Source organism: Theropithecus gelada, chromosome 3 (genome assembly GCF_003255815.1).
Source record: "Theropithecus gelada isolate Dixy chromosome 3, Tgel_1.0, whole genome shotgun sequence".
Lineage (NCBI taxonomy): Eukaryota > Metazoa > Chordata > Mammalia > Primates > Cercopithecidae > Theropithecus > Theropithecus gelada.
The window spans coordinates 25,127,381-25,153,262 of record NC_037670.1 but is presented as its reverse complement, the minus strand read 5'-3'; the positions used below and the strand labels follow the sequence as shown (position 1 = coordinate 25,153,262).

The 25,882-nt window shown below is 43.4% G+C and overlaps 1 protein-coding gene across 2 annotated transcripts in view; it reads right to left on the bottom strand.

The window, feature by feature from the left end:
• KCNJ6 (potassium voltage-gated channel subfamily J member 6) overlaps positions 1-25,882 on the bottom strand; it is a 304,560-nt gene that overhangs the window by 96,219 nt on the left and 182,459 nt on the right. For both annotated transcript variants that reach the window (XM_025379782.1, XM_025379783.1), the window contains exon 3: positions 5,537-6,457. In XM_025379782.1, the coding sequence (XP_025235567.1) occupies positions 5,537-6,457 (921 nt within the window). The remainder of the gene's footprint in view (positions 1-5,536; positions 6,458-25,882) is intronic.

The following is a 25,882-nucleotide window of genomic DNA, read 5'->3' as shown; positions in this document are numbered from 1 at the left end:
AGCCAATGATTCTACTGGGATATATTATATTGAGATAGACATTTTGGAAGGAAGCCCTGAATAAATGAGTTACACTTAATGCTCAAAAAGAAAGGAGAGCTGGATTTCTTGATTTATGGGTGGCAGATTTTGACCTAGGAAAAATATATTCATATGTCTTTAAATTGAAAAAATCACTCCTTACAGAGATTTTCCAGGAAGATGGCTCTATGAAGAGTTTCACCCACGTTCCTAGCATTTCAGAGCTCACCAATGAACTCTTTTCCCAGGCCGGGTGGTTGGGGTTATAACTCTCAAGAGAAAAATGGTCAAATTGGAGATAATGGCTTGGCAATGGAGGGATCAGCAGTCAATTATCAAAAGGAGAAAAATGAGATTTGAAAAATTTAGCGGCTGTGAAATATCATTACTAGAAACAGTTTAAGAGCATGGTGATGCTTACCCTCAGCAGTCTTATCTTTTCAAAGGCTGCAATCTCATATTCTCCCCTGCTAGAGTAGATTGGCATTTTGATTACAGTAAAGAAAAATGTGCTTGGAAATCAGACCTGACAGAACATCATGTTCTTCCAGGGGTATTTTTGTAAACAATGCTTATTTAATTTTGATTTCAGAATTGTTTTGTGGTATATCTCATTCTGATATACGGTTGTTTAAAATTCATGTCAATGTCTATGTAATTTAAAAATGAATTGATGACATTTAGAAACAGAAGAACCTTAAAGGAAAAGAAGAACTAATGGTGAGAGAAAAGAAAAGAGGGCACATTGATATTAGTCATCTGCATATGAAATATCAGTTGTCGACCGGGTGCAGTAGCTCACGCCTGTAATCCCAGCATTTTGGGAGGCCGAGGTGGGAGAATCACCTGAGGTGGGGAGTTCCAGACTAGCCTGACCAACATGGAGAAACCCCGTCTCTACTAAAAATACAAAATTAGCCGGGTGTGGTGGCACATGCCTGTAATCCCAGCTACTCGGGAGGCTGAGGCAGGAGAATCGCTTGAACCCGGGAGGCAGAGGTTGCAGTGAGCTGAGATTGTGCCACTGCACTCCAGCCTGGGCAACAAGAGCGAAACCCCATCTGAAAAAAAAAAAAAAAAAAGAAATATCAGTTGTCTTTTCTGGGTGCATTTCTCTGCCGAATCATGAATCAGCAGCACTCATGGTGCAAAGGGCACTGAACATGGAGTTCCTGGCAACACCATCAATGGTTGTGGCTTTCAAGGTCCTGCTCTGCTGGTGGCTATTTGACCTTAGCCAAGTCACGGGTCTTGTTGGGGTTCCATTTCTTCATCTGTAAAATGGGCAAAGATTCCCTCCAACTCAAAAATTTTATGATCTGTGATGTGATTTATATGACTAAATTCTCTGCCTGGGAATAACTATACTAGCGACAGAACTGAGCTTTTCTATGGTGAAGGATGGCTTGCCTTCACCTATTTCCAGTGAACCCTGGCTGTCCTCCTTGGTAACTCCCAGATGGTGACTTCTGATTAATCAGCCCTGCCTCCTTGTCTATAAAGTGCTCTCTGGTGTGTTTCATCCTCCACTTTCCCCAGTATTCTATGTAGTAGTTACATCTTTCAGAAGTTAACTTCTTTAAGAAAAACTTATCAGAAAAAAAAAAAAGACAGAAGAACTCACAGATGAAGAGGCTTACAAGATATCTCAACCAATCACCGTGTGTTAACCTTATTTGGATCCTGATTTGAACAAGTTGATTGTAAATAAAACTTGTGACATGTACGAGACAATTGGAAGTTTGAACACTCGGTAGATGTTGGATCTTAATTTATTGGTCATTATTTTAGGTGTCATAATGGTATGAGAGCTACATTTTTAAAAGAGTCTTTGTCTTTTAGGGCCACATACTGAAATATTTGCAGATGAAATGATGTGATTCTGGTGGGCAGCCAGTGAGCGGGGATACAGAGGAAGCACGTTTGACCCGAATTGATAATCACTGGAGCAGAAGGACGGGGACACGGCGGGGGGTGAGTGATACTACTGGGTCTGTTTTTGTGTAAGTCTGATAGGTTCCATCAAAAGAAGTGTAAAATAACCAAAAGGCTTAGCGGGGACTCATCCTTGCGGGCACGTTTGCCGAGGTGTAGGCAAATGCTGCCTCCCGCAGTTGCATAATCGCTGGGGGTAAATGTGGAAATTCGTCAATCAGCAAGGCCGTAGTGGGGGCTGACTGGCAGCAAGCCCAGCGCTGCGTGGCTGTCATCTTGCCTCGAGGCCCATTTGCCCTCTATAAATAACCGTCTATATGAATGCTTTACTATTTTAACACACATGGGCCACAGCTGCTGAGCACGTTTGTTTACGTAGCTATGAAACCTTCTGTAAACACCACTATCTCAAAATCGCCCATGTGTCAGGAACATAAACGGCCCCCTTTAAAAATATATCTGCAGATGAGACACGGCCAACTCCTGGATGTCTGAGTGGCTGGTGTCAGAATTTTCCAGGGTTTGATTCATTTTCAAAAATAGAACCACATGACTGGAAGGTTCTTAAAGGTCACCTGGCATGTCCCTCTGACTTGAGGCGGGACCGGGCCAAAGCCATTCCTAAGGGATGCGGGGCTGTTCTGCGTGGGTGTGGGGCCATCTTTTGTGCAGTCCCTTTGAGGCCATGAAAGGGGGGCTCACTTCCAGCCTTCAAGGAGCCCACTTTCATTTTCTAAAAATGGAACCTGACCCTGCAATGCGGCTGGCGTTGGAAGGCAGTGCATCCACAGAGCACCACTCGCCTGCACTGGGCCTGAGCTCCCAGCAGACGGAAGGACCCAGGTGGCCTCCTGCGGGATAACTCGGGTCTCCGGAAAACACCACGTTAGGATCATCCTGTGCCCAGGATGCCTGCTTCCTATCAGGGAAGAGGGCACCGCGTGAAGGTGGCCACGTGGGCCTCCCCCGCTCCCTGGAAGAGGCCTGCTCATGGAGACCACTGAGCACAGCAGGTTAAGGTCAACTGCGACATTTTTGAAAGCAGTGATGAGCGCAGGGGAAGCTGTTTTGTGTTAGCTTGCTATTATCACGGCTCCTGATTTCCAGTCCAGCACTACGATGAATAATTAGATCCCTGTGAATTTGTTTTCCTCGAGTGTGCATTTGGTCCACTTTTTTTTTTTTTTCCTGTGGTTTTGAGAGATTGAAGCATTTTTCTCCCCTAAGGGCCTGTTTAATGCCCATAAATCCTAATTGAGCTTTTCATTCACAAACAGTATCCTGCTGAAACGTAAGAGATCAGCTGTACTAGGGGTACTGAGTTGTACGATTCCTCTGAGGAAAAGACCAAGACATTCAGTTTCCAGACACCTCTAGAACTTTCTAGAACCGCCAGCCCCCCAAGTCTAGGAAGTAGAAAACTATTTTTTAAAAGAAAATGAGTAGGATTTGCCTTTTTCCAGGGAGTGGGGTGAACATTTGGATTGGTTTTGCTGGTAATTACTCAGATTTCTCTTGAAAGCTGTGGAAAGGCCATAAGGTGCTCAGAGGCAAGTATCACTGTTAATTACCAAGAAAACCATGTTCCTCCCTTTGGAAAGGCTCACTTATTACCAGCTGTCATCAGAAAGACAGGGCCTGCCCCAGGGAGAATTCCGACTCAGGGATATCACAAAGATAATTTGCGTATTCCAGATTCATTTATTTTACAGAGATTGGGCTTTGGTTTGAGGGAACACAAAGCTTAACTCCCACAATTTAAAGCTCAGATTAGCATCAGTAACCACAGGGTACATCTCCAGTGGTTTTTGCTTCTTGAGCTTGGAGACACTGCCCTCTCTCACGTCCTCTTGGGGGAATTTATGGTGAAAAGCGAAAAGAAAAACTGCATCCTGAGTGGTCAGTAGATAGTGTCAGAGGCTGTAGCTCTGTGGCCGCTAGGGGGATCCAGAGTCCCTGTGCTTGGCTGAGGTTGGGGAAGTTTCTGGTCTGTAGGAAAGTGACAGCTCCCTGTTTGAATTATTTCTCCTCCCTCCTCCCCAGGCTCCCCTCTTCCTCTCTCCTCCCCTTTCTCCCCGCCCTGCCTTCCATTCTCCTCCCTCCTCTCTCCTTCCCTCCTCCCCTTTTCCTCCTCCCCTGCCCTCCCTTCTACTTCTCCCTTCTATCTCCCTTCCTCCTCCCCTCCCCTCCACCTAACTATTGCCTCACAAATCCACCCCCAAATCAGCCTCAAAGTACAGCTCCTGTTAACACCTGGAGCACTTATGTCTTATTTCGCAACAGTGACTTTTGTTATTCTTTAAAGTTACTTTCCCATTAGGTTCCTGCGCCTTTTGTTCCATGAAAAGGCGACCGCTCCCACCATTGAGCTCCATGCAAAGCCCTCTACTCACGTTTTCACTGTTTGCTGCATTTAAAAACCCTATAGCAAAAGTTTCACACCACCACCGTAAGAGAAATTTGTTAGAGGTTGTGACCTTGCCTGTTGGGTACAGGGAGGTAGAAACATGGGACCAGTGACTTTTCCCTAAAAGGGATCACAGGATTAAGTTACTTGTCACAGGTTGATGAAGAACCTGGGGCCAGCCTGCTGGTCATGCAATTTCAGACAATATAAACCACCCGAATCTCAAGCTGAAGACTTAAAAGCACAAAAGGGCTGATGGTATCAGGAAAAAGGACCCCAAAGACACCATTACTACCTCAAAGAACAATAAAGGCCTTAATGAATTAGGGTTCTGGTTTATACTTTCCCTGTGAGGCACTATGGTTATCTTGAGTCATAGCTGATGGCTCTGTTTTGGGGGATGTTACATACAAACATGGGCAGAACCTGCTTTGCTGTTGGGATGTGTAATGTGCAAATTTCAGATATGAGCGAAGACGTCAGTAAAAACAGACCATTTTCTCTATTTCCTGAACAGATCATCTTCCCTAAAACATCCCAGTGATAAGCCATTAACAAGAGGGCCGGCGGGATTAAGATGAATGGATCTTCAACTTTTTTCTTTTCTGCTAGAGTTATTTATTTGTCTGCAACTTTATACTTACTGGGGGCTCGGCAGGTCAAGTGTGGAGAGATACTAGACACTCACTTCATACAAAAGAGAAACCAATGCTATAGGCCTTATAAATGACTCTCAAAGAATGGGTGAAATTGCATTTTTATTAAAGCAGTTTGTCAGGCTTCCTTTGAAAGACTTAACTTCTTCCTCCTAACTTGGTAATAAATAACCTCAAGTATTTAAATTAGCAATGTTTTAAGGCCATTTAAAACGTGCTTTAGAGACAGATCAGATTTTAACTTAGGTAAATATTTGGAGACTTAAAATATGTTACATGGTGATTTTTCATTGTTCATTAATTTATTTTCCAAAGGGCTTTTAAAAACTAAATGGTTAGGCTTCTTGGTGGATATACTTCAGGTGAGACATGTAGGCATACTATGTCATGAAGCAAGGGGATGTTGTCAATATTGCATGAGGTTTAGTATTCTAGATCTTGTAATAGATAAGAACATCAGGTCCAGTTTAAAATGAGCATCTATCCCACAGCCATCCCAGGATAGAATACATCTTACCTGTGGCTTCCACCATTCCTTCTAGGATGACCACAATTTCCAGTTCCTCTTTGGGCAGCTGGGCTTTGGAGATCTCCCAGAAAGGACTCTGTTGATTAATTTCATGGCTAATGATCAGCGGTGACACCAGAAACAGACGGTCATCCCCCGTGTAATACCCTACGTTGATATCCGTCTGATTCAACGGGATGAACTCCCCCTCCGAGGTCTGTTTGGATTTGATCAACTTGGCTCTGATGGAAGCCTCCACAATGTGGGAATTCCTAAGGTCCCCTACCCGGAACATCAGGCACAGTTTCCCATCCCGCATGGAGATCACTGCATGGGTGGAAAAGACCAGGGTCTCTGCCCTCTTCTTGGGTTGAGAGATTTTTACAAACATGCATCCCACCATGAATGCATTGACAATGGACCCCAACACAGATTGGATTAAGAGGAGAATAATTCCCTCTGGACATTTATCCGTGATGACCCGGTAGCCATAACCAATGGTGGTTTCTGTCTCTATTGAGAATAAAAAAGCAGAGACGAACCCGTTGAGGTTGGTAACACAAGGAGTCCAGGAGGGGTCCTCTATGTGGTCCATATCTCCCCGGATGTACGCGATCAACCACCAGATCATTCCAAAAAAGAGCCAGGTCACTGTGTAAACCATGACGAAAATCAACAGGTTGAATCTCCACTTCAGGTCGACTAAGGTGGTGAAGATATCGGTCAGGTAGCGATAGGTCTCCCTCACGTTGCCATGATGAACGTTGCATTTTCCATCTTTCCTCACGTACCTCTGGATTTTCCTTTTGGTCCGGTCTCGGCTGATGTGTCTCGGCAGGTCATCCCTGGCCTGCTTAGGCAACTTTGGCTGGTGAATGGCCACTGGGCTCTCGACATCCTGATCCATGGAGTCGCCCTCCAGGACGTTAGCTGGTGGTTTGGAGAAAAGAAAAGAAACACTGAATGAAAGGCTGGCTCTTTGAGGACAATGGAACGGCACACTTTGTATGGGCTGGTGAAACCAAATACCATTTGTGTAGCTATAAACAAAGTAGACAAAGCCATTTTTATTCCACACCATCTGGATAGGCCTCTAGTTGACTTGGACTTCTGTGCTCTTCGATCTAGTTTGTGTAAGTACTTCACCATCCTGCCCACCAGGATGGAGCTTATTGCTGCAAAATTGTGTCCCTGCCAGCAGGTTCTACTGAGTCAGCTCTTACAGAGGGATGCCTCCCAACTCTGTCTGAGATGCTGTGGCATGGGAGAGACAGTAAGCTCAGAATGAAGGAGTCCTCTTTAGATTCAGTCTTGGCTCTACTACTTAGCAACTCTTAGTGGGCTCTTAGCCATGATATCTGTTATGGACTGTATTGTGTCCCTACCAAATCCATATAGGGCTTGAGCCCCAACCCCTAAGGTGACTGTATTTGGAGATAAGGCCTTTAAGGAGATAGTTAAAGGTTAAATGAGACTATAAGGTTTGGGTTCCAATCTAGTAGGACTGGTGTCCTTATGAAAAGGGGAAGAGATACCAGTGGTGCACACAAACAGAGGAAAAGCCATATGAGACACAGGGAGAAGGTGGTCATCTGCAAGCCAAGGAGAGAGGGCTCCCAGAAACTAACCCTGCCAACACCTTGATCTTGGACTCCCGCCTCCAGAACAACGAGAAAATAAATGTCCGTTGTTTAAACCACCCAGTCTGTGATATTCTATTATGGCAGCCTGAACTGACTTACAACACACTATCCAAATTCATAAGCGTCAGTTTCCTCATTTACAAAATGACCATGATACCCACCTCAGTGTTATAAGGTTAAACAAAACCATGTATGTGTTCTGTGCCTGTATGTAACAGACTTGCAATCAATTTCTTTTTATAATAAATTTTTCCCTTGTCACTTTCCTTATGTTTAGGGCAAGCATCTTGAACAAGCTCTTTGAACTGTTGGCCAAATTTCAGGGTTTAGAAAACATTTCTGGTTTTTGTTGGTAAGTATGCATGCATTGTACTTTAATGGTTGATTCAATGCCAAGGTTAAAAAAAAAAGGGTGGGGAAATGTTCTCTCTCTCTGTGCTTACAAATTTGATTTGGTTTCTGCCTCCTCTACCTTCAACATCTGTAATTTTAGCTTGTGGTTATTTTCCTTCTTTTTAAAAAGTTTTAAAATTACTATTTTAGAGATAGGGTCTCACTCTGTCACCCAGGCTGGAATGTAGTGGCACCATCATAGCTCACTGCAGTCTCGATCTCCTGGGTTCAAGTGATCCTCCCACCTCAGCCTCCTGAGTAGGCACAGGAGGCACAGGCTTATGCCACTATGCCTAGCCAATTATTTTTATTTTCATGGAGATGGGGGTCTCACTATATTGCTCAGGCTGGTCTTGAACTCCTGATCTCAAGTCATCCTTACGCCTTGGCCTCCCAAAACGCTGGAATTACAAGCATGAAGCACCATGTCTGGTTACGTTCTTTCTTATGGCTTTCATGATTAACACATTGGTTCACTCATTAGTTAATAATGCATTAGGAAAGCGCTCCTAAAACTTGAGTGCAGGGGAATTTTGGAACTGATTCTGCTGTTTAAAAGCATATAATCCACTTATGAAATTATTTATTTGGCCAGAAATACTAAAGTCTTCCGAAAGTTTGGTAAGAAATTTCTTTCTTCAGACTTAAATTCTGTGTCCTTTGACTCTGCCATGTGTTTCCTTTGTGGACATTCTGTTTTTATCTTGGTTAAAGGAGAAATGTCATCTGTCAACAAACCATCATTTATCTGAATGAGAATATAGCCAGAGATGGGATTTGAGTGCCACCAACCTAACTTATGAGTTAACTTTGCTCATGGATGATCAGTTGCCTTAAAAATCAGTCCCCTGGATCTGTTTTTATGTTTCAGCCTCAGGAAGAGACAGCATCTGTTCTGCAGAGCCTACTCTCCAGTCTGACAGCTTTGACTTTCAGATGATCGCCCTCAATAATCCTTCATTGATAATAAGAAAAGTCCTTCATTTGTAAGAAAATTTGCTTTTTTCCCTTTCTTAGAACAAATACCAGGACAGATGTTGATGGGAGGGCTGAAGGTGGGGTGGGTGTGCGGATGGAGGGAGAGGCCATGTCCTGCTCACTGGAGGTGGGGTGGGATGTGGGGAGGGAGACAGGGGCCATGTCCTGCTCACTGGAGGTGGGGTGGGTGTATGGATGGAGGCAGAGGTCATGTCCTTCTCACTGGAGGTGGGTTGGGATGTGTGGAGGGAGGCAGAGGCCATGTCCTGCTCACTGCCACTACCCCCTACATGGCAGGGTATTCTTGTCCTTGCATGGTCAACTCCGAGCTCTCACTGCTAATTTTTTTGTGCTGAGTGGAAGTCCCTAAATATGACTTTATATGGAATAGTGTCTGGGCTCAAACTCTGCCTGGCTGGGGAGACCTTGTCTGCAGAGTCCTGTGAAGGCTCCAGCAGGCCTGGTGTATATCCCACGTTGGCTGCTGGGAGGCTGCCCAAATGTGCAAAGCCACCCTAAGCTCTTGTCTTTCTGAGTCCTTAAGTGGAAGAAGAGGGTTTGTCAAATTAGCTGATTCTCAAGTCTTCAGTGATACTTCATACTTTAAAACTGTTATGAAGGAAATTTATTCCTGCCTCCCCCCCATCCCCAATTTGTAGGCTTTATCCTTTTTCTACTAAACTGCAAACCCCCAGCTCCAGGCAATTGTCTTGACCCCTGGAAGAACCTGTCTTGAAAGGTTAATGAATGAGTAGTGATCAGTGCTCTGGAGAAAGTCTGGGGGGGGGATATCTGTTGCTTCCCTAAAATCCAGTTTCTCACCAGGGCTGGACCACATTTCCCATCCTCTTTGCATTGAGGGTTGGCCATGGTGATTGAGTCTTGGCCTATCTGGACTTGAGTGTGTCTTCCTGGGCCATTGTCCTAAATAGCGGATGTGTCCCCTCCTTATGCCTTTGCCCCTTCTGTGGGGCACAATGAAGTCAAGAGGTGAAGGAGCCTGGGTCCCAAGTCATGGGTGGAGAGCTTCTATCTGTCTAGAAACAAGGAAAGCAATGATTGTGTTTGACCCATTATATATTTTGCATCTGTTTTCAAATTGAGCCTTATCTCTAATATTATGGGCAGAAATATATGACACCTATAAGCAGAAGAGTGGTCAGGGGGAATGGTTGTGGGAAAGAGCAAAGACAGAGAAGAGGAAGCTGAAGATGAATGTTTGGGTTTAGTGTTTGGGGTTAATTAAATGCTTGTATTTGGTATTGGGGGAAAAATGTAATGCAATCCTATTTCATTGCCTTTAAAAACCAACAAAAATTAAACACTGCATGTTCTCACTCATAGATGGGAGTTGAACAATGAGAGCACCTGGACACAGGGCAGGAAACATCACACACTGGGGCCTGTTGGGGGCCAGGGGGCTGGGGGAGGGATAGCATTAAGGGAAATACCTAATGGAAACGACGAGTTGATGGGTGCAGCAAACCAACATGGCACATGTATACCTATGTAACAAACCTGCACGTTGTGCACATGTACCCTAGATCTTAAAGTATAATAACAATAAAATGCAATAACAATGGGAAACAAAAATTTAAAAACAAACAGAAAAAGCCAAACCTCCCTGGTAGTGTGTTTGGAAGGTGGCTCCAGTGGGTGCCTCACAGGTGAGGCTGTGGGTGCAGGCCAGGCGCATCCATGGGGAGATGGGGAGGGGAGGCTGGGCCTTGCATCATGGCAGCTGGTGGGATGAACAGGCATGGAGTTGAGAGAAACCAAAAAAGCCAAGGAAATGTGAGAGTTCTGGGAGAGAAGAGCCTGAAGGAGGAGCCCCAAGGGGCCAGGAAGGGCACAGTCAGAGAGGAGGAGAGGGTGTGGGGCATGGGGTGGACGAGAGCGAGAGAGGGGCCAGGGCCTCGGGGCTGTGTCCAGAGTCATCACAGGGAATGGGGCTAGGGAGAGAGGATGAGTCCAGGTCTGAGCAGGGAGTGGCGGCCCAGCACTCATGGGCACGCATGTGGATGTTGCAGGGTAAATATAGAAGGAAATGGTGATCACGTTTTGTAACGTTTCTTTCTTTCTCGGAATCCCAGGTATGAATTTGAGTGGGGGATCTAAATCGCATCTCCAGGAGCATTTTGAGCTGCTCTGTAGGGCAAGTTGCACCTGTGGTTGGGAAAGCAGACATTTGTCCCATGTTCCTGCACAGCTGATGACACAGGCAAGTTCTTACCACCAAGGATAATGTAGAGAGGGTACACCCTCTGCTAACCGTGAAATGCTGCACAAATGTGCAAAGGGACCCAAGGAATGGCGCTGGGAACTTTGACGATTTACTTGACTTTGAGAGTAGCTTTTCAGGATTTTGGCTCCCAGTAAATGTGGGCCTGTGTGAAGGTCAGTTTTTCTCCTCCTCTCTCTTCTTTCTCTTTCTCTTTTAGAAAAATTATCAATTTACATGGAACTAGCTAAGGTACAAAATAGCCTTATATTGAAATTTAATCTGAAAGAATTAATAACAAATGACAGAGCCACAGCTGGGCGGAGCCTTGTCCTCCGAATCAGTGGGATTGTGTTGTTGCAATTCAGGTACAGCTCTTGTTGCAGGGAAGGCTGCCCTGGTGGCCCTGGTCTGTAGGAGATGTTTCTTACATTTCAAATTGTATATGAATTTTGCAGGTGAAACTTCCAGTATCCAAGAAAACATTCCAAAAGTACTTTGAGACTTTTTAATGTCATGGGGAAAACCTACTTGAGAAAAACAGGATAGACCTCAAATGTACCTGGAAAGTCAAAGATTGGAAGGAAATACACCAGATGTGAATGTTAATAGGGCAATTTTGAGTGGTAGGTTTATGGGTACTTTTAAATTTTCTAGAATAAATTTATATTACTTTTATAATTAAAAAAACAAATTGCCAAACAACACATCAAGATATCTTTTGATATCTGATTTAAGAAAGGTATCTTAAATTTAAGATACCTTTAAAGTGTCTCGATGTGTTGTTTGGCAATTTAGAGTGGTCGTCGACCGACCTCCCCAACAGCACTTGGGTTTTCCTGTTGAGAGGGTGGACTGAGAGACAGGACTAGCTGGATTTCCTAGGCCGACTAAGAATCCCTAAGCCTAGCTGGGAAGGTGACCACATCCACATTTAAACACGGGGCTTGCAACTTGGCTCACACCTGGTCAATCAGGTAGTAAAGAGAGCTCACTAAAATGCTAATTAGGCTAAAACAGGAGATAAAGAAATACCCAATCATCTATTGCCTGAGAGCACAGGGGGAGGGACGATGATCAGGATATAAACCCAGGCATTCAAGCCGGCAATGGCTACCCTCTTTGGATCCCCTCCCTTTCTATGGGAGCTCTGTTTTCACTCTATTAAATCTTGTGACTGAAAAAAAAAAAAAAAAAAAGAAATGTATCACACAAAGAGTTAAATAATGATAAAGCACTTGATCTAAACGTATCCCATCCCATGTAGCTGACAATTTAGAAACTGAGACATTTGCTTAACCTGAATCCAAGAAAATCATAACTAAATCCTATAGGGTCCTTGTTGGGGGTATGAATTAGAAGGAAAAGTGAGAATGTATGCAAGTTTGAGGCGACTTGAGGAGTGGGCCCTATAGGACAAGTCGAGTCAGCTATCCCTGTAACTGTCCAGGGGACTTTGAAGGAGGAGGGCAGCCAGGAGGCCTGGGAGCTGGAGGGGCTGTCACAGCGAGCTAAGAAGAAAGGGACAGATGTCATCTTTCTCTTGGGTTTAACCAAGTGTCAGTTGTTCGGGCAGTGCCCTTAGTGACACAGAAGTGTGGTTTCTTCATTAAAAATCACCCCCAACTCACAGAAGGGAGAAAACATTTTCTAGTCATACATCTGATAAGGGATTAGGATCCAGAATATATAAAGAACTCTTACACCTTACCAAAAAAATAACCCGTTCAGAAATGGGCAAAGGACTTGAATAGACATCTCTCCAAAGAAGATATCCAAATGGCCAATAAGCAAATGGAAAGATATTCTTCATCACCAGTCATTAGAAAAATGCAAATCAAAGCCATAATGAGATACCACTTCGCATCTATTAGATAGTTATTATTTTAAAAAAAGAAAATAGCAAGTGTTGGCGGAATGTAGAGAAATTGGAATGCTGGTATATCACTGGTGGGAGTGTAAAATGGTACAGCTGCTATGAAAAACAGTATGTTAGTCCCTCAAAAAGTTAAACATAGAACTACCATGTAATCCAGCAATTGCACTTCTAGGAAACCCAAAGGGATTAAAAGCAGGGACTCAAACAGATACTTGCACACCAGTGTTCACACTAGCATTATCCATAGCAGTGAAATGGTGAATACAACTGTTACATCAAGAAATGAATGGCTAAACAAAATGTGGTATGTACATACAATGGACTATTACTCAGCCTTAAAAAGGAAGGAGATTCTGATGTATGCTACCACATGGGTGAACCTTGAAGACATTATTTAAATGAAATAAACCAGACACAGAAGGACGAATATACGGAAGGAAATTCTGATACAGACTACAACATGGATGAATCTTGAAGACATTATTTAAATGAAATAAACCAGACACAAAATGACAAATACATATCTACTTATATGACAAACTTAGAACAGACAAATTCATACAGACAGAAAGTAGAATAGAGGCGACCAGGAGCTGGGGGAAGGGGGAAATGGACAGTTATTTCTTTGGGATGCTAAAAAAAACTTCTGGAAATGATGATGATGGTTGTGCAACATTGGGAATGCACTTAATGCCATTAAATTGGACACCTAAAAGCAGTTAAAATGGTAACTTTTATATTATGTATATTTTACCACAATTAAAAAAAATGACTGACTCAAATAGTTTTTGTGATATTGACAGTCCCTAGATGATCCATCAGCTATGGCTCACTTTTCTTTCTTTTTTCTCTCTCCTCATCCCCTGAATTGAAATAATGTTGCAACTTTGTTCTAGCACTCTTTAGTAGAGAGGATGATTAAAAAAAAATGTAAGACCTCTTGCCACGTGAAATCTATTACTAATCACCAAAAGGGCCTCATTTGAAACAGATTTCCTCTGGTTGGAAGTAAGCCCCAAGTTAAAACAATGTGAAAACAGAGATCAGAGAAAGGGGCACTGGGGAGGCTGTCAGCAATATTACATTTAAATTTATCTTGGGTGTAGAGCAGGATGGGTTTGCCCAAAGTAATGGTGAGTATGTGCTTGCTTCCTGATGGACTAAGACTGGAATAGTGGGGACATCTGAAAAGCAAGCACAGGAAGTCCCAGCCAGAGCAATCAGGCAAGGGAAAGAAATATAAGACATCCAGATAGGAAAAGAAGTAGTCAAATGATCTCTTTTTGCTGATAATATGATTCTATACCTAAAAAATGCTAAAGACTCTGCCATAAGGCTCCTGGAACTGATAAACAACTTCAGTAGAGTTTCAAGATGCAAAAATCAATGTACAAAAATCAGAGTCACTTCCATACACTAATAACGTTCAAGCTGAGAGCTGAATCAAGAATAAAATCCCACTTATAGTAGCTACACAAAAATAAAACACCTAGGAATATATCTAACCAAGGAGGTGAATGATCTCTACAAGAACTACAAAACACTGCTGAAAGAAATCAGAGATGACATAAATGGAAAAACATCCCATGCTCATGGACTGGAAGAATCAGTATCATTAAAATGGCCATATTGCCCAAAGCAATCTACAGATTCAATGCTCTTCCTATGAAACTACAAATGTCAGTTTTCACAGATTTATAAAAACTATTCTAAAATTCATATGGAACCTAAAAAGAACCTAAATAGCTAAAGCAATCCTAGGCAAAAAGTACAAAGCCAGAAGCATCATATTACCTGACTTCAGACTACGCTATAAGGCTACAGTAACCAAAACAGCATGGTACTCGTACAAAAACAGACACATAGACCAATTGAACAGAACAGAGAACTCAGCAATAAAGCCACATACCTATAGCCATCCAGTCTTTGACAAAGTCGACAAAAGTAAGCAGTGGGGAAAAGACATTCTATTTAATCATAGTACTGGGATAGCTGGCTAGCCATGTGCAGAAGAATGAAATTGGATCCCTACCTTTCACCATATACAAAAATTAACTCAATATAGATTAAAGGTTTAAATATAAGACCTCAAACTATAAGAATCCTAGAAGGAAACCTAGGAAACACCATTCTGGACATCAGCCTTGGGAAAGAATTTATGACTATGTCCCACGAAAACAATTGCAACAAATCGAAAGTTGATACACAGTCCCTGATTAAACTAAAGAGCCTCTGTACAACAAAATAAACTATCAACAGAGTAAACAGACCAACCAAGGTAATGGGAGGTAATATTTGCAAACTGCATCTGACTAAGGTATAATATCCAAAATCTAAAAGGAACTTTATTTAACAAGCAAAAAACAAATAACTCCATTAAAAAGTGGGCAACAGACATAAACAGATTTCTCAAGAGAAGACATACAAGCGGCCAACGAACGTACAAAAAATGTTCAACATCTCTGATCATCAGAGAAATGCAAATGAAAGCCACAGTGAGATACCATTTCATACCAGTCAGAATGGCTATTATTAAAAAGTCAAAAAACAACAGCTGCTCGTGAGGCTGTGGAGAAAACGGAAACTTATATACTGTTGGTGGAAATATAAATTAGCCACCATGGAAAGCAGTTTGGAGATTTCTCAAAGAACTCAGAGCTGCCATTCAACCTAGCAATACCATTACTGAGTATATTCCCAAAGGAAAAGAAATTCTTCTACTAAGAAGATATATGCATTTGTACGTTCATCACAGCATTATTCACAAATAGTAAAGATATGGAATCAACCTAGGTGCCCATCGTTGGTGGACTGGTTAAAGAAAATGTGGTACAATACACCATGGACTACTACACAGCCATGAAAAGAATGAAATCACATCCTTTGCAGCAACGTGGATGTAGGTGGAAGTCATTCTCCCAAATGAATTAATGCAGGAGCAAAAAACGAAATACTATATGTTCTCACTTATGAGTGGGAGCTAAACACTGAGGACTCACGAATGTAAAGACAGCATTGGTAGACACTGGGGACTACTAGAGGGTAGAGGGAGGGACGGGCACAAGGGTTGAAAAACTATTGATACTCTGTTCACTAAATGCATGACAGACTGTCATACTCCAAACCTCAGCATCAAGTGATATGCCCATGTAACAATCCTGCACATGTATTCCTTGAATCTAAAATAAACATTGAATGACAGAAAACAAAGAAAAGCAAGAACAGCATGTGTAAAAGTCATTAAAGGCATGAAACAGCTTTGGCTGGGAGTGGCCCAGATTCTGTGCTGCTGGTATGCAGTGTGCATGGAGGAAAGGAAGGGGAATGAGAAAGGAGAGGTGGATGAAGCCCAGGCCGGGCCCTGAAGTCCTCTGTGCAAGACTAAGGAGATTGGTTTTAAACTGAGGAGTGATGGGATTGAGTATTTTGAGTGTTTTAGAAAGATCTCTGAAGACATCCAGGCGAGCTTTCCTGTAGGCAACCAGGTGTGTGGGGCCAGAGCTGTGGGCGACCTGGACCTGGAGCAGATGCAGAGGAAGCATTTCTCAAGGGTATTATTCACTGCAGCCTGTGGGACAACTGATTGCCCTCCTGGAACAAAAATGATGAGTTTCATCCTTATTCCTTTTATTAGAATAAATTCTAAAGAGATTAAGGATTTAAAGGCAAAAAATAAAACTACAGAAGTATAAGATGTCTTTAAAAAAATAATTCTAAGATTTGGGTAGGCCTTTTTTTTAAACCATGATAGAAATCCAGAAACTATTTTAAAAGAATATTTTGGGCAATGTAAAAATTGCAAATGTCTATTAAAAAAGGAAAAATATTTACAACACAACACATATATATTCCCAGTTTACAAAAGCAATAAATACCTCAACAGAAAAAAATGGTCAAAGGAAATAAATGAGGAGTTTCTGAGAGAGGGAATATGTATCACAAGGTCAGGAGCTCCAGACCAACCTGGCCAACATGGTGAAACCATGAGTACTGGGAGGTAGTGGATGTGATTTTATATGTAAGCCTAGCCAGCGTGGTGGCTCACACCTGTGATCCCAGCACTTTGGAAGGACAAGGGGGATGGATCACCTGAGGTCAGGAGTTCAACACCAGCCTGGCCAACAAGGTGAAATCCCGTCTCTACTAAAAATACAAAAATTAGCCAGGCATGGTGGCGGGCACCTGTAGTCCCAGCTACTTGGGAGGCTGAGGCAGGAGAATCACTTGAACCCGGGAGGCAGAGGTTGTAGTGAGCCGAGATCACGCCACTGAACTCCAGCCTGGGCAATAGAGTGAGACTCCGTCTCAAAAAAAAAAAAAAAAAGCCAGAAAACATATAAAAAGACTGTCCATCCATGGCAAAGGAAAGCAATACAAATAAGATAAATTTTGTTACCCTAAGATTGGCAAAGTTTTAAATAAATGACAAATGAGTATGTGAAAGGTGTGTGTTGGGAGAGGAAGTATAATTTCATACTTGTACGTATTATGTGTAATAGCACAGTCTTTCCGGAAGGTAGGGTAAGAGTAGGTATCGCAATTTAGAAATGAACATTTCTGAATTGGACTGACAATTCAGGGTCATTTATTCTAAGGAATTAACATCACAAACATTCACAAATTGTATTCAGGGATGTAGTACAGCCTCTTTTATAATAGTGCAAAATCAGAAACTACCCAAATGTCTATCACCAGAACATTGGTTAAACATACTGCTGCAGATGCAGATATAATCAACAGAATGCCATGCAGTCATTAGAAATTATTTTTCAACATTTTGGGATCTTCAACTCTTTGCAAAGATTATATCTTTTCAGTGAAGCTTACATTTATTTATTTGTGTTTTTTTGAGATGGAGTTTCACTCTTGTCACCCAGGCTGGAGTGCAATGGCATGATCTTAGCTCACTGCAACCTCTGCCTCCCGGGTTCAAGCGATTCTCCTGCCTCAGCCTCCCAAGTAGCTGGGACTACAGGTACCTGCCACCATGCCTGGCTAATTTTTATATTTTTGGTAGAGAGGGGGTTTCACCATGTTGGCCAGGCTGGCGTTGAACTCCTGACCTCAGGTGATCCGTCCCCCTTGTCCTCCCAAAGTGCTGGGATCACAGGTGTGAGCCACCGTGCTGGCCAGGCTTATATGTAAAATCTCATGCACTACCTCCCAGGACTCATGGTCATCCTTCCTTGTTTTACTGTTTTCTTTTTCTGTTGTGTTTTTCATCTTCCAATATGGTAGATGTTGTTCATTGTGTCCATTTTTAATTGTCTGTTGGCTCTTATCAGAAGGTATGTTCCAGGAGTGTAGGGATCTATTTCTGTTTTATTCACTGATAGAGCTCAGGCCCTGGAAAAAGCACCTGGTACATGGAGTAGGGCCACAGCACTTATTTATTGAATGAGTGGGTGTATGTTTACTGACCTGGCAAATTGTCCGTGCCACAGCATTAAGAGAAGAAACAGCATAAGAAACATATGGTCTACTTTGCAAATATTGCCATCTTACAGTAATGTGTGCATGTTTGTGAATGTGTGTGTGTGTAAAGAATGAATGTTCTCCAAAGTATAAACTTTGGTTAATCTGAGTTGTAAGTTTCTGTGGGTGTCTTTGCTTTCTCTTTTAATTTTTCTATTTTAAAATTTCCCCTAATATGCTTCTATCATCTAAAGAATCAGTAGGAAACAGAAATCTATTTCTATTTTGAATAACCAAAACAAATGCTGCACAGAGCTGCTGGGAGCTGTCCACTGGACTTGGCAATAGGGATTCGCTAGTGTTGTGGATCGAAGGGTTCCCCTCCAAAGTTCGTATCTACCCCAAACCTCAGAAGGTGACCTTATATGGAAATAGGGTCTTTGCAGATATACATAAGGTAGGGGTCAAGATATGATTATATTGAATTAAGTTGGGACCTAAGTCCAATTAGATGTCCTCATAAGAGACAGAGCAGGATTCACAGAGACATAAAGAAGCCAGGTGAAGACAGAGGCAGAGCCTGAAGAGATGTGGTCTCAAGTCAAGGAACACCTGGAGCCAACAGAAGCTGGAAGAGGCTAGGACAGATTCCCCCTTTGAGCTTTCGGAGGGAGGATGGCCTGCTGACACCCCAGCTTTGCACTCTGACCTCTAGAATTTTGAGAGGATAAGTCTCTCTTGTTTTAAGCTGCCCAGTTCGTGGTATTTGTTATGGCAGCCCCAGGAAACTAATACCAGGGGTGACTGTGGTGATAGTGGTGTTGGTGGAGTGGTGGGGTCAAAGGCAGAGTGCAGTGGGTTAAGGAGTGACTCACCCGTGAGGGAGTGAAGGATGGTGAGCATAGATGAAGTATTTAAAGGCAGAGAGAGCTGGAGGGGAGCTGGATGGAGTGAGGACTCATGTGTGTGTGTGCATGGATGTGTGTGCATGTGTGCACATGTGTCATGGGTGTGTATGTGAACTGGGGGGAGTTTTGAATACTTTTACATGTTGAGAAGGAGACAAAGGGGTTTAGGCTGATATAAGGAAGAGGGATAGCTAGTGGAGTCAGGTGTTTGATGGAATAGAAGTCAAGACAAAATACTGCTGAGACCTCTGGTAGGAGGGTAGGCTCAAATGGAAAAAGTAACGAACTTCATCCCAGAGAGGTGGGGAAGATATGGGAGGAAGGGAGAAAGATAGGGGAGAAATAGGACCTTGGAGACAGTTCTCTTAGGGTTTGTGTCACAAAGAAGCCTCAAACTGGCTCATTTTTGAGGGTGAATTTCAAGAATGCTCTATTTCAGCTGATTCATTGAATTGAATCTGTATCTAGCAACAACAACAACAACAAACTGAACTCAGCATAATCACAGATCAAGCAAAGCTTTCTGCATCTTGACTGGTCATGAAAGGCATACATAAATGGCTATTTGTATACCCATGTTCATAGCAGCATTATTCACAGTGGCCAAAAGGTGGTAGCAATTCAAGTGTCCATCAACAGACAAATGGATAAACAAAATGTGTTCTATCCACACAGTGGAGTATTATTCAGCCTCGAAAAGGAAGAAAGTTCTAACACATGCTGCAACATGGGTGAAGCTTGGGGACATTATGCTCAGTGAAATAAGCCAGACACAAAAGGACAAGTACTATATGATTTCACTTATGTGAGGTTCCTAGAATAGCCAAATTCATAGAGACAAAGCAAAATGGTGATTGCCAGGGGCTGGAGTAGGGGGGATGGGGAGTGAATGTGTAATGGGGACACTTTCTGGTTTGGGAAGATGAAGAGTTCTGGGAATGGATGGTATTTCCATTTACCTTGAATGCAACATTGAAGCGTGTGCTAAAGAATCATTAAAATGATAAATTTTATGTTAGGGATATTTTACCACAATGAAAAGGAGATTGTGCTTAAACATGAAAAGCATAAATATATTTAAAATGAGAGATCAGCTTGTGACTGCATTCTTATCTTATTGCAGGAAGAGTTTACAAAGAGCTACAATGCTATAGCTCCAGACTGAGGAATGGTGGGACTTTGCCATCATATTGATTCCTGCAATCCCAGATTTATAACCAGTTAGTGATGCTTCTGGGTATGTGTGTGTGTGTATGTATATATGTTTGAACTGCAAAGCAGATGTAGAGAAGAGCGTATGCAGAGAGATGCTTCCATTTTACAACCTAGACACATGCGAGGGATAATTCAGAGCTGTAGTTACAAGTGGCGCCAGAAGTTCAAAATCAATAGTTTCCTTTTGGTCCCTTGCCCTGATGCTTATCCTTTGGCCTAAGTCCTTATCTGAAGTCTTACCCGCCAGTGACTGGTGATAACACTTGTCATTTGTGTCTGTGGTGTCATGTGAAGGTGAGCTGGTTCTGATTCGCTGTGTCCCTTGAACTGTTGTGACTAGGGGAGACTATTCTAATCAGAATTCCAGGCAGACCAGAAAGTTTGAAGTCATAGGTGTATGTGGTAGAACAGATCCTACATCCCACGAGGACCTGGTGACAGCTTCTAAAGGGCAAAGGGTCCTGTTAGCATTTTAGCTTGGGGACCCCACAATGTGAATTTAAATTTAGAATGTCTAGTACCCACTGCAAGGTCAAAGCACTGATGCTGGCTGCTCATGGCATATGGCTGGGTAAAATGTGCAATTTCATTGGTTAAAGGAGACAAATGCCAGGTCTTTCTGGGCTGGATAAAGGAGACAGATATTCAATACCCTGATTCTTCTTCTCTTTTGCCGGGGACAGGGTCTCACTCCGTCACCCAGGCTGGAGTGCAGTGGTGCGATCACAGCTAACTGCAGCCTCAACCTCTGGGCCCAAGCAATCCTCCCACCTCAGCCCCCTAAGTAGGTGGGACTATAAGCACGGGCCACCATGCCCAGCTCAGTTTTGTACTTTTTGTAGAGACAGGATCTTGCCATGATGCCCAGGCTGGTCGTGAACTCCTGAGCTCAAGCGATTCACCCACCTTGACCTCCCAAAGTGTTGGCATTACAGGCGTGGGCCACCGTGCCCAGCCCCTGATTCTTCTTTAAAGTGATTTCAAGAATCAGGACCGTCGACAGAACCATTAAGAACCTGCCATGACCATCATGTACAGTGATACAGGTTGTCCACTAACAAAGATGCCCAGATGAGGGGAGAAAGAGGGTGGAAACCTGGTCAATGCTTTCCCTGCCAAGACACATGCCCTTTCACAGGCCTGAGTCCACCCAGAGGAAAGGGCACCTGTGGTAATTTGCACAAAGGCACTGTATGGGCTAGCAGCAGTCCTGCAACCTCAGATGTCATTTATTTCATCCTCCTTTTTTTTTTGGGGTGAACACATGAAGAAAGTGAGGCCCAGGGAAGCCAACAGATTTGCCAGGAGACAGAGCTGAAGTGAGCTCCCAGACCTTGGGATCCTAGGCTGTCCTTTCCTCCTTCTGTGTTCTCTGAAGCAGTGGCTGCTTCAGGCTATTCTCTTGCCCAGGGACTGTGGAGTTGGTGGTTTCCTTCTGAGAGCAAGAAGACATCTATTGCTCCTGATTCTTCCAGCGTGGAGCCTGCCAGTCCTGGGGAATCCCAGCTCTGCTGCCCACCAGCCAAGGCACCTGCAGCCTTAAGTCTTCATATGCAAAATAGGGTGAAATGTCCACCTTGCTGGGTTGCTGGGAGAATGAAATGACATAATGCACATTGGGAGCCTGGTGACAAGGTGCTTGGCTCTAGTGCCTGGTGGGCCTGGGTTGGAATCCTGTTCTCCCAACTCCAGTCTGCATGTATTTGTTCAGGCCACTTCTGCCTCAGAGTCTGTTTCCTCAACTGCATAATGAAAATAATAAGACCTACCTTGAAGAGTTCGAGTGAGAAAGAAAAAAATCCTGCAAGGATGGCACCTGGTCCACAGCAGCCATTGAACAAATGACAGCAATTATGATAGTGTCTGGGTCGAAGAAGGTACACAATTTGTAACTACAATAATCACTATTTTTATAAGCTCAACATTGTCCTGGAAACTGTGGGAAATCCAGAAATAATCTAAGAAACAGATGGGCAGACCCATCTGGAAGCTAAGAGCCTGCTTGGTAACACAAAACCTGCATAGTGCCCCATATCGCTGTGCAGTTGCATTCCACACTGTGGACCAGAGATCAAGAATGTTCTAGTGCATCAGAGACAGAGGCCAACGGTGGCTGGACTAATTGGCAAAGGCATCGCAAAGGAGGTGGGAAATTATTGTGGCTCTCAAGTGTGAAAGGGTGAAAGCCAACCCTTTTGCCAAGTACTGGGCGGGGCACAACAGCCCACACGGGGAGTACTGACCTATCTTACAGATGAGGCAGTGGAGGTGCATAGGGTTCAGTCACTTGCTGCAGCTTACATGTCTAATATACAGTGGAGATAAGAGATTGGACCCTCCTTCAAGTTGGTCCCATTTTGAAGCTTGTCTTCTTTCCTTTCTGCCATTGCAGATAGATGAGAGAAGTGTGTGTGTGTGTGTGAGACTGCAGGGGTGTACAAGGTGAGAAAAAGTGGCAACAAGAAGAATCGTGCCTCACTCCTGTGTTAATGGAGTAAATTACCCCAGTGGAGCAGAAGAAGTGGAAATAATGGAGTGAAAGATTTAAGGGGGTTGTGCTTGGGATATGGGTCAACACTAGAGAGAGGATGCTGGGGATGGAGGAGAAGGGATAAGGCTAATAGGGAAAAAAAGACTTTCTAAGATTTGATGGCAGATTAAGATCTGGTAAGTGGGAAGAACCTGGTGTCTTACAAAATCATAAGTTGGGAAGGGGAACTGGCAGCTAGGGAATAGGATGAACATTTATTGAACACCTACTATGTGCCAGCATTGAGCTTTGTAGCTTCACATCTGTTTTCAGCTTTATTCTCTCCCCTTAATAAATCTGTGTGGTAGACAGCATCATTGATTTCAGAGAGGCTGGCTACCTTGCCCAAGGTTACGTAGCTGGAATTGGGTTTGGTCTCGGCTGGTTGCTCTAAGTCTAGGGCACTTTTTATTAACCAAACAGCACAGAAGCATGAAATACCCAAGGGTGCTGAGCAGATGGACGGGCTGTCTCAGAGGATAAGAGTGTAGAGCAACAATCAAGAATCGAGACCACCAGATACTCCAGGAAGCATCCACAGATAGTGCTCAGCAGGAACAGAGGGTGCAGGCAGTGAGAGGGGAGGAGAAGTTAGTGGGAATGAGGGGGCTTTGCTCATAGAAAGAGTCCAGGATGGGGAGGCCAAGATGGTGCATTCAGCAGAGGAGAGACCCTTCCGAGCAAGGAAGGAAACTCCCGGAGAGTCTGAATAGGGTGGTCAGGATGGAAGTTGGACTGCAGGGGCAGAGGGTGATGATGGCTGAAGCTTCAAGACACACTCGTCTGTAGGTGAGGAAGGGAGATGGCAGAATGGCTGGGGAAAACAAGCATGACACCTAGTTTTCTAAATGAGGGAGGGGAAGCAACCAAAAGCAATGGGACATTCTGGAGGGAAAGCAAGAACAAGATCTCCCAGGGATTGGGAAGAAATAGAATGAAGGTCAAAACATTGCCCTCAGAGAGAAGACGGGCCCCTCCCTGTCTCAGAGGACACAATGCCAGGCACAGCAGGGGGTGTGGGGCTGGCCAGACGGGCCCCCCCTGCTCAGAATGTGACAGTTGTTCCAGTCCTTCCAATGGACTGTGGTCATCTATCCTGGAGTGTCCATAAATTAGATGAGACTTTTCAGTCTTGAGGGGCAGAGAGAAGCAAGAAAGTGATTGCTTGGTTCACAAGACACCCTCTCTTAGATTCTAGAATTGTGGAAAGCCAAATCTTCTGAAAAGGTTGTGGTGAGCTTTAGAGTGAGGAACGGGGAAGCTATTTCAGAAGAACTAGTCTCTGTATGACTGATGGGCAGGACGTTTCCTCGTCAATTTTCTGGGGCAAGACCGATTTGGATTTGCTTTGATTCCACCACGTCATGGGTTCTCACGACAGAGGAAAGAATAGTCAATCCAAACCCTCACATTAGCCGGAGTTCCAATTTTAGACAGATGTTCCAACCCACTTCCCACAAACCCGTTTCTGTTAAGAATTCTAGCAAGTGGAAAATTGAATTTCATTTTCTCTGCTGTCCCTCTCCTGGGGATGATAAAAACTGGGTTTTGAAGGAGAAAAAAGGGACCCAGGTAATTCATCCAGAGCAGTGACCACATAATTGAGGGTTAAGAACAAATTGATCCCCACAACTCAACACCTGTTGGGTAGCTCCACCTGGTACCAGCAAGAAAAGGGGGGGCTGGCAAGCAAGCGTTCAAGGGTATTTTCCCTGCTCTAACAAGGTATGTTTAATTTTACAAGAAAACTGTTATTTCCCTGCATCATTTTCCCTCTTGACTTCACCTTTAATGCACACTCTATAGGTGTCCTGTTGTTTAACTTTGCACTTGCAGTTAAGTGTTAGCATTTTGAACAAATTAATGCTGACTTCCTCTTTTCCTATAAAGGCTGCACCCTCTGGATGTATTTCAGCGATTATACTAATTCCTGCATCAATAAAACAGAATTACTTTTACTTAAATGTGGCTTAAATTCCTGGCGATACTTGATTGGAATGCAAAAGGCCTATGTTTTGCACTTCATTGCATCTGTGTTGTTCTGGAGAAATCTGCTGTTGGTATTTCGGGGTCTTTTGAAGAGCAGTCTGCTCTCTCTAATCATTGCCATGTTTTATTTGAGCTTTCAGAGATGGGCATTTCCTTTGCCTGGGTTTTGTGGAGGAGAAATGCACTAACTAGATTTGGGGTTTCAAAGACTCAAGTCCTCAGATAATCACTTGGTACCTGATCTTTGGCCAGTGGCCAAACATCTCTGCATTTCAGCATCTTTTGTCTAGGGACTATTGGTCAACAGCTTATGCTACCAGCTTCTACCCTGAAAAATATTCACTTTTTAAGGATTTTTTAGGATAATTTTTTTTTTTTTAGGATACAATTTTTTAGGATAGAATAAGAAATTTCTTTTAAAAGAAAGCTTGATGTGTCTTTGAATGGTCTCTATGCATTGAATAAATTGCATGTCCTTTTTCTAGAAAGCAAATGAAATAATTTTAGTCAAAAGGTTTCACCAGGTTTTAGCAGGTTTCGGTTGATGGGAGCACAATGTCTCCCCTTATGGTCACATACACGATTGTGTTTTGTGAGTGTTGCATTTCCCCAGGTTTCAGAGAAGAAAATGATTCTTTTCCTCCATGGGTCAAACATGTAGGTGTAGTTCTTCTCTCAGCGTCTGCCTTCATTTCTCGGATAACCTGCTTTCCTGTGACCCAGGCACATGCGTTCCCTTCAAAATGGCCCTGGATTGAAGCAGGCCACCCGTTTCCATTTAGCCCTAACTGAATGAGACGATATTCAGTCCCGCCGGCTTCATTATGAGCAGGTCTCTTGCATTTTAAGTGTTTTTCTCAATTTGTTTGAGTCATCCTCTTGTGTACCCTGAGGCTTTGAGGTACCAGAAGACAGGTCGAAATCTTTAGGGTAGATGTGGCCTCCTGGCTTTCTATTGTGTCAGGTTCAAGGAATATCATTTTTCTTCTCAAAAGGACTTCACTAGTGGGGAGATACCAGCTGGTTTTTTTTTCCTGGTAGGGGTGGCTTGAAGATGCTCCCACTGGGGAGGAGTTGAGGGGCTTGTGGCTTTGTGCATGGATCTCTGCTCTTCCAGTCTGTGCAAAGTGGAGATTGTGCAGACCCTGAAAGGTTCTACGGAGGAGAGCCCAGTCTGGGGGTTC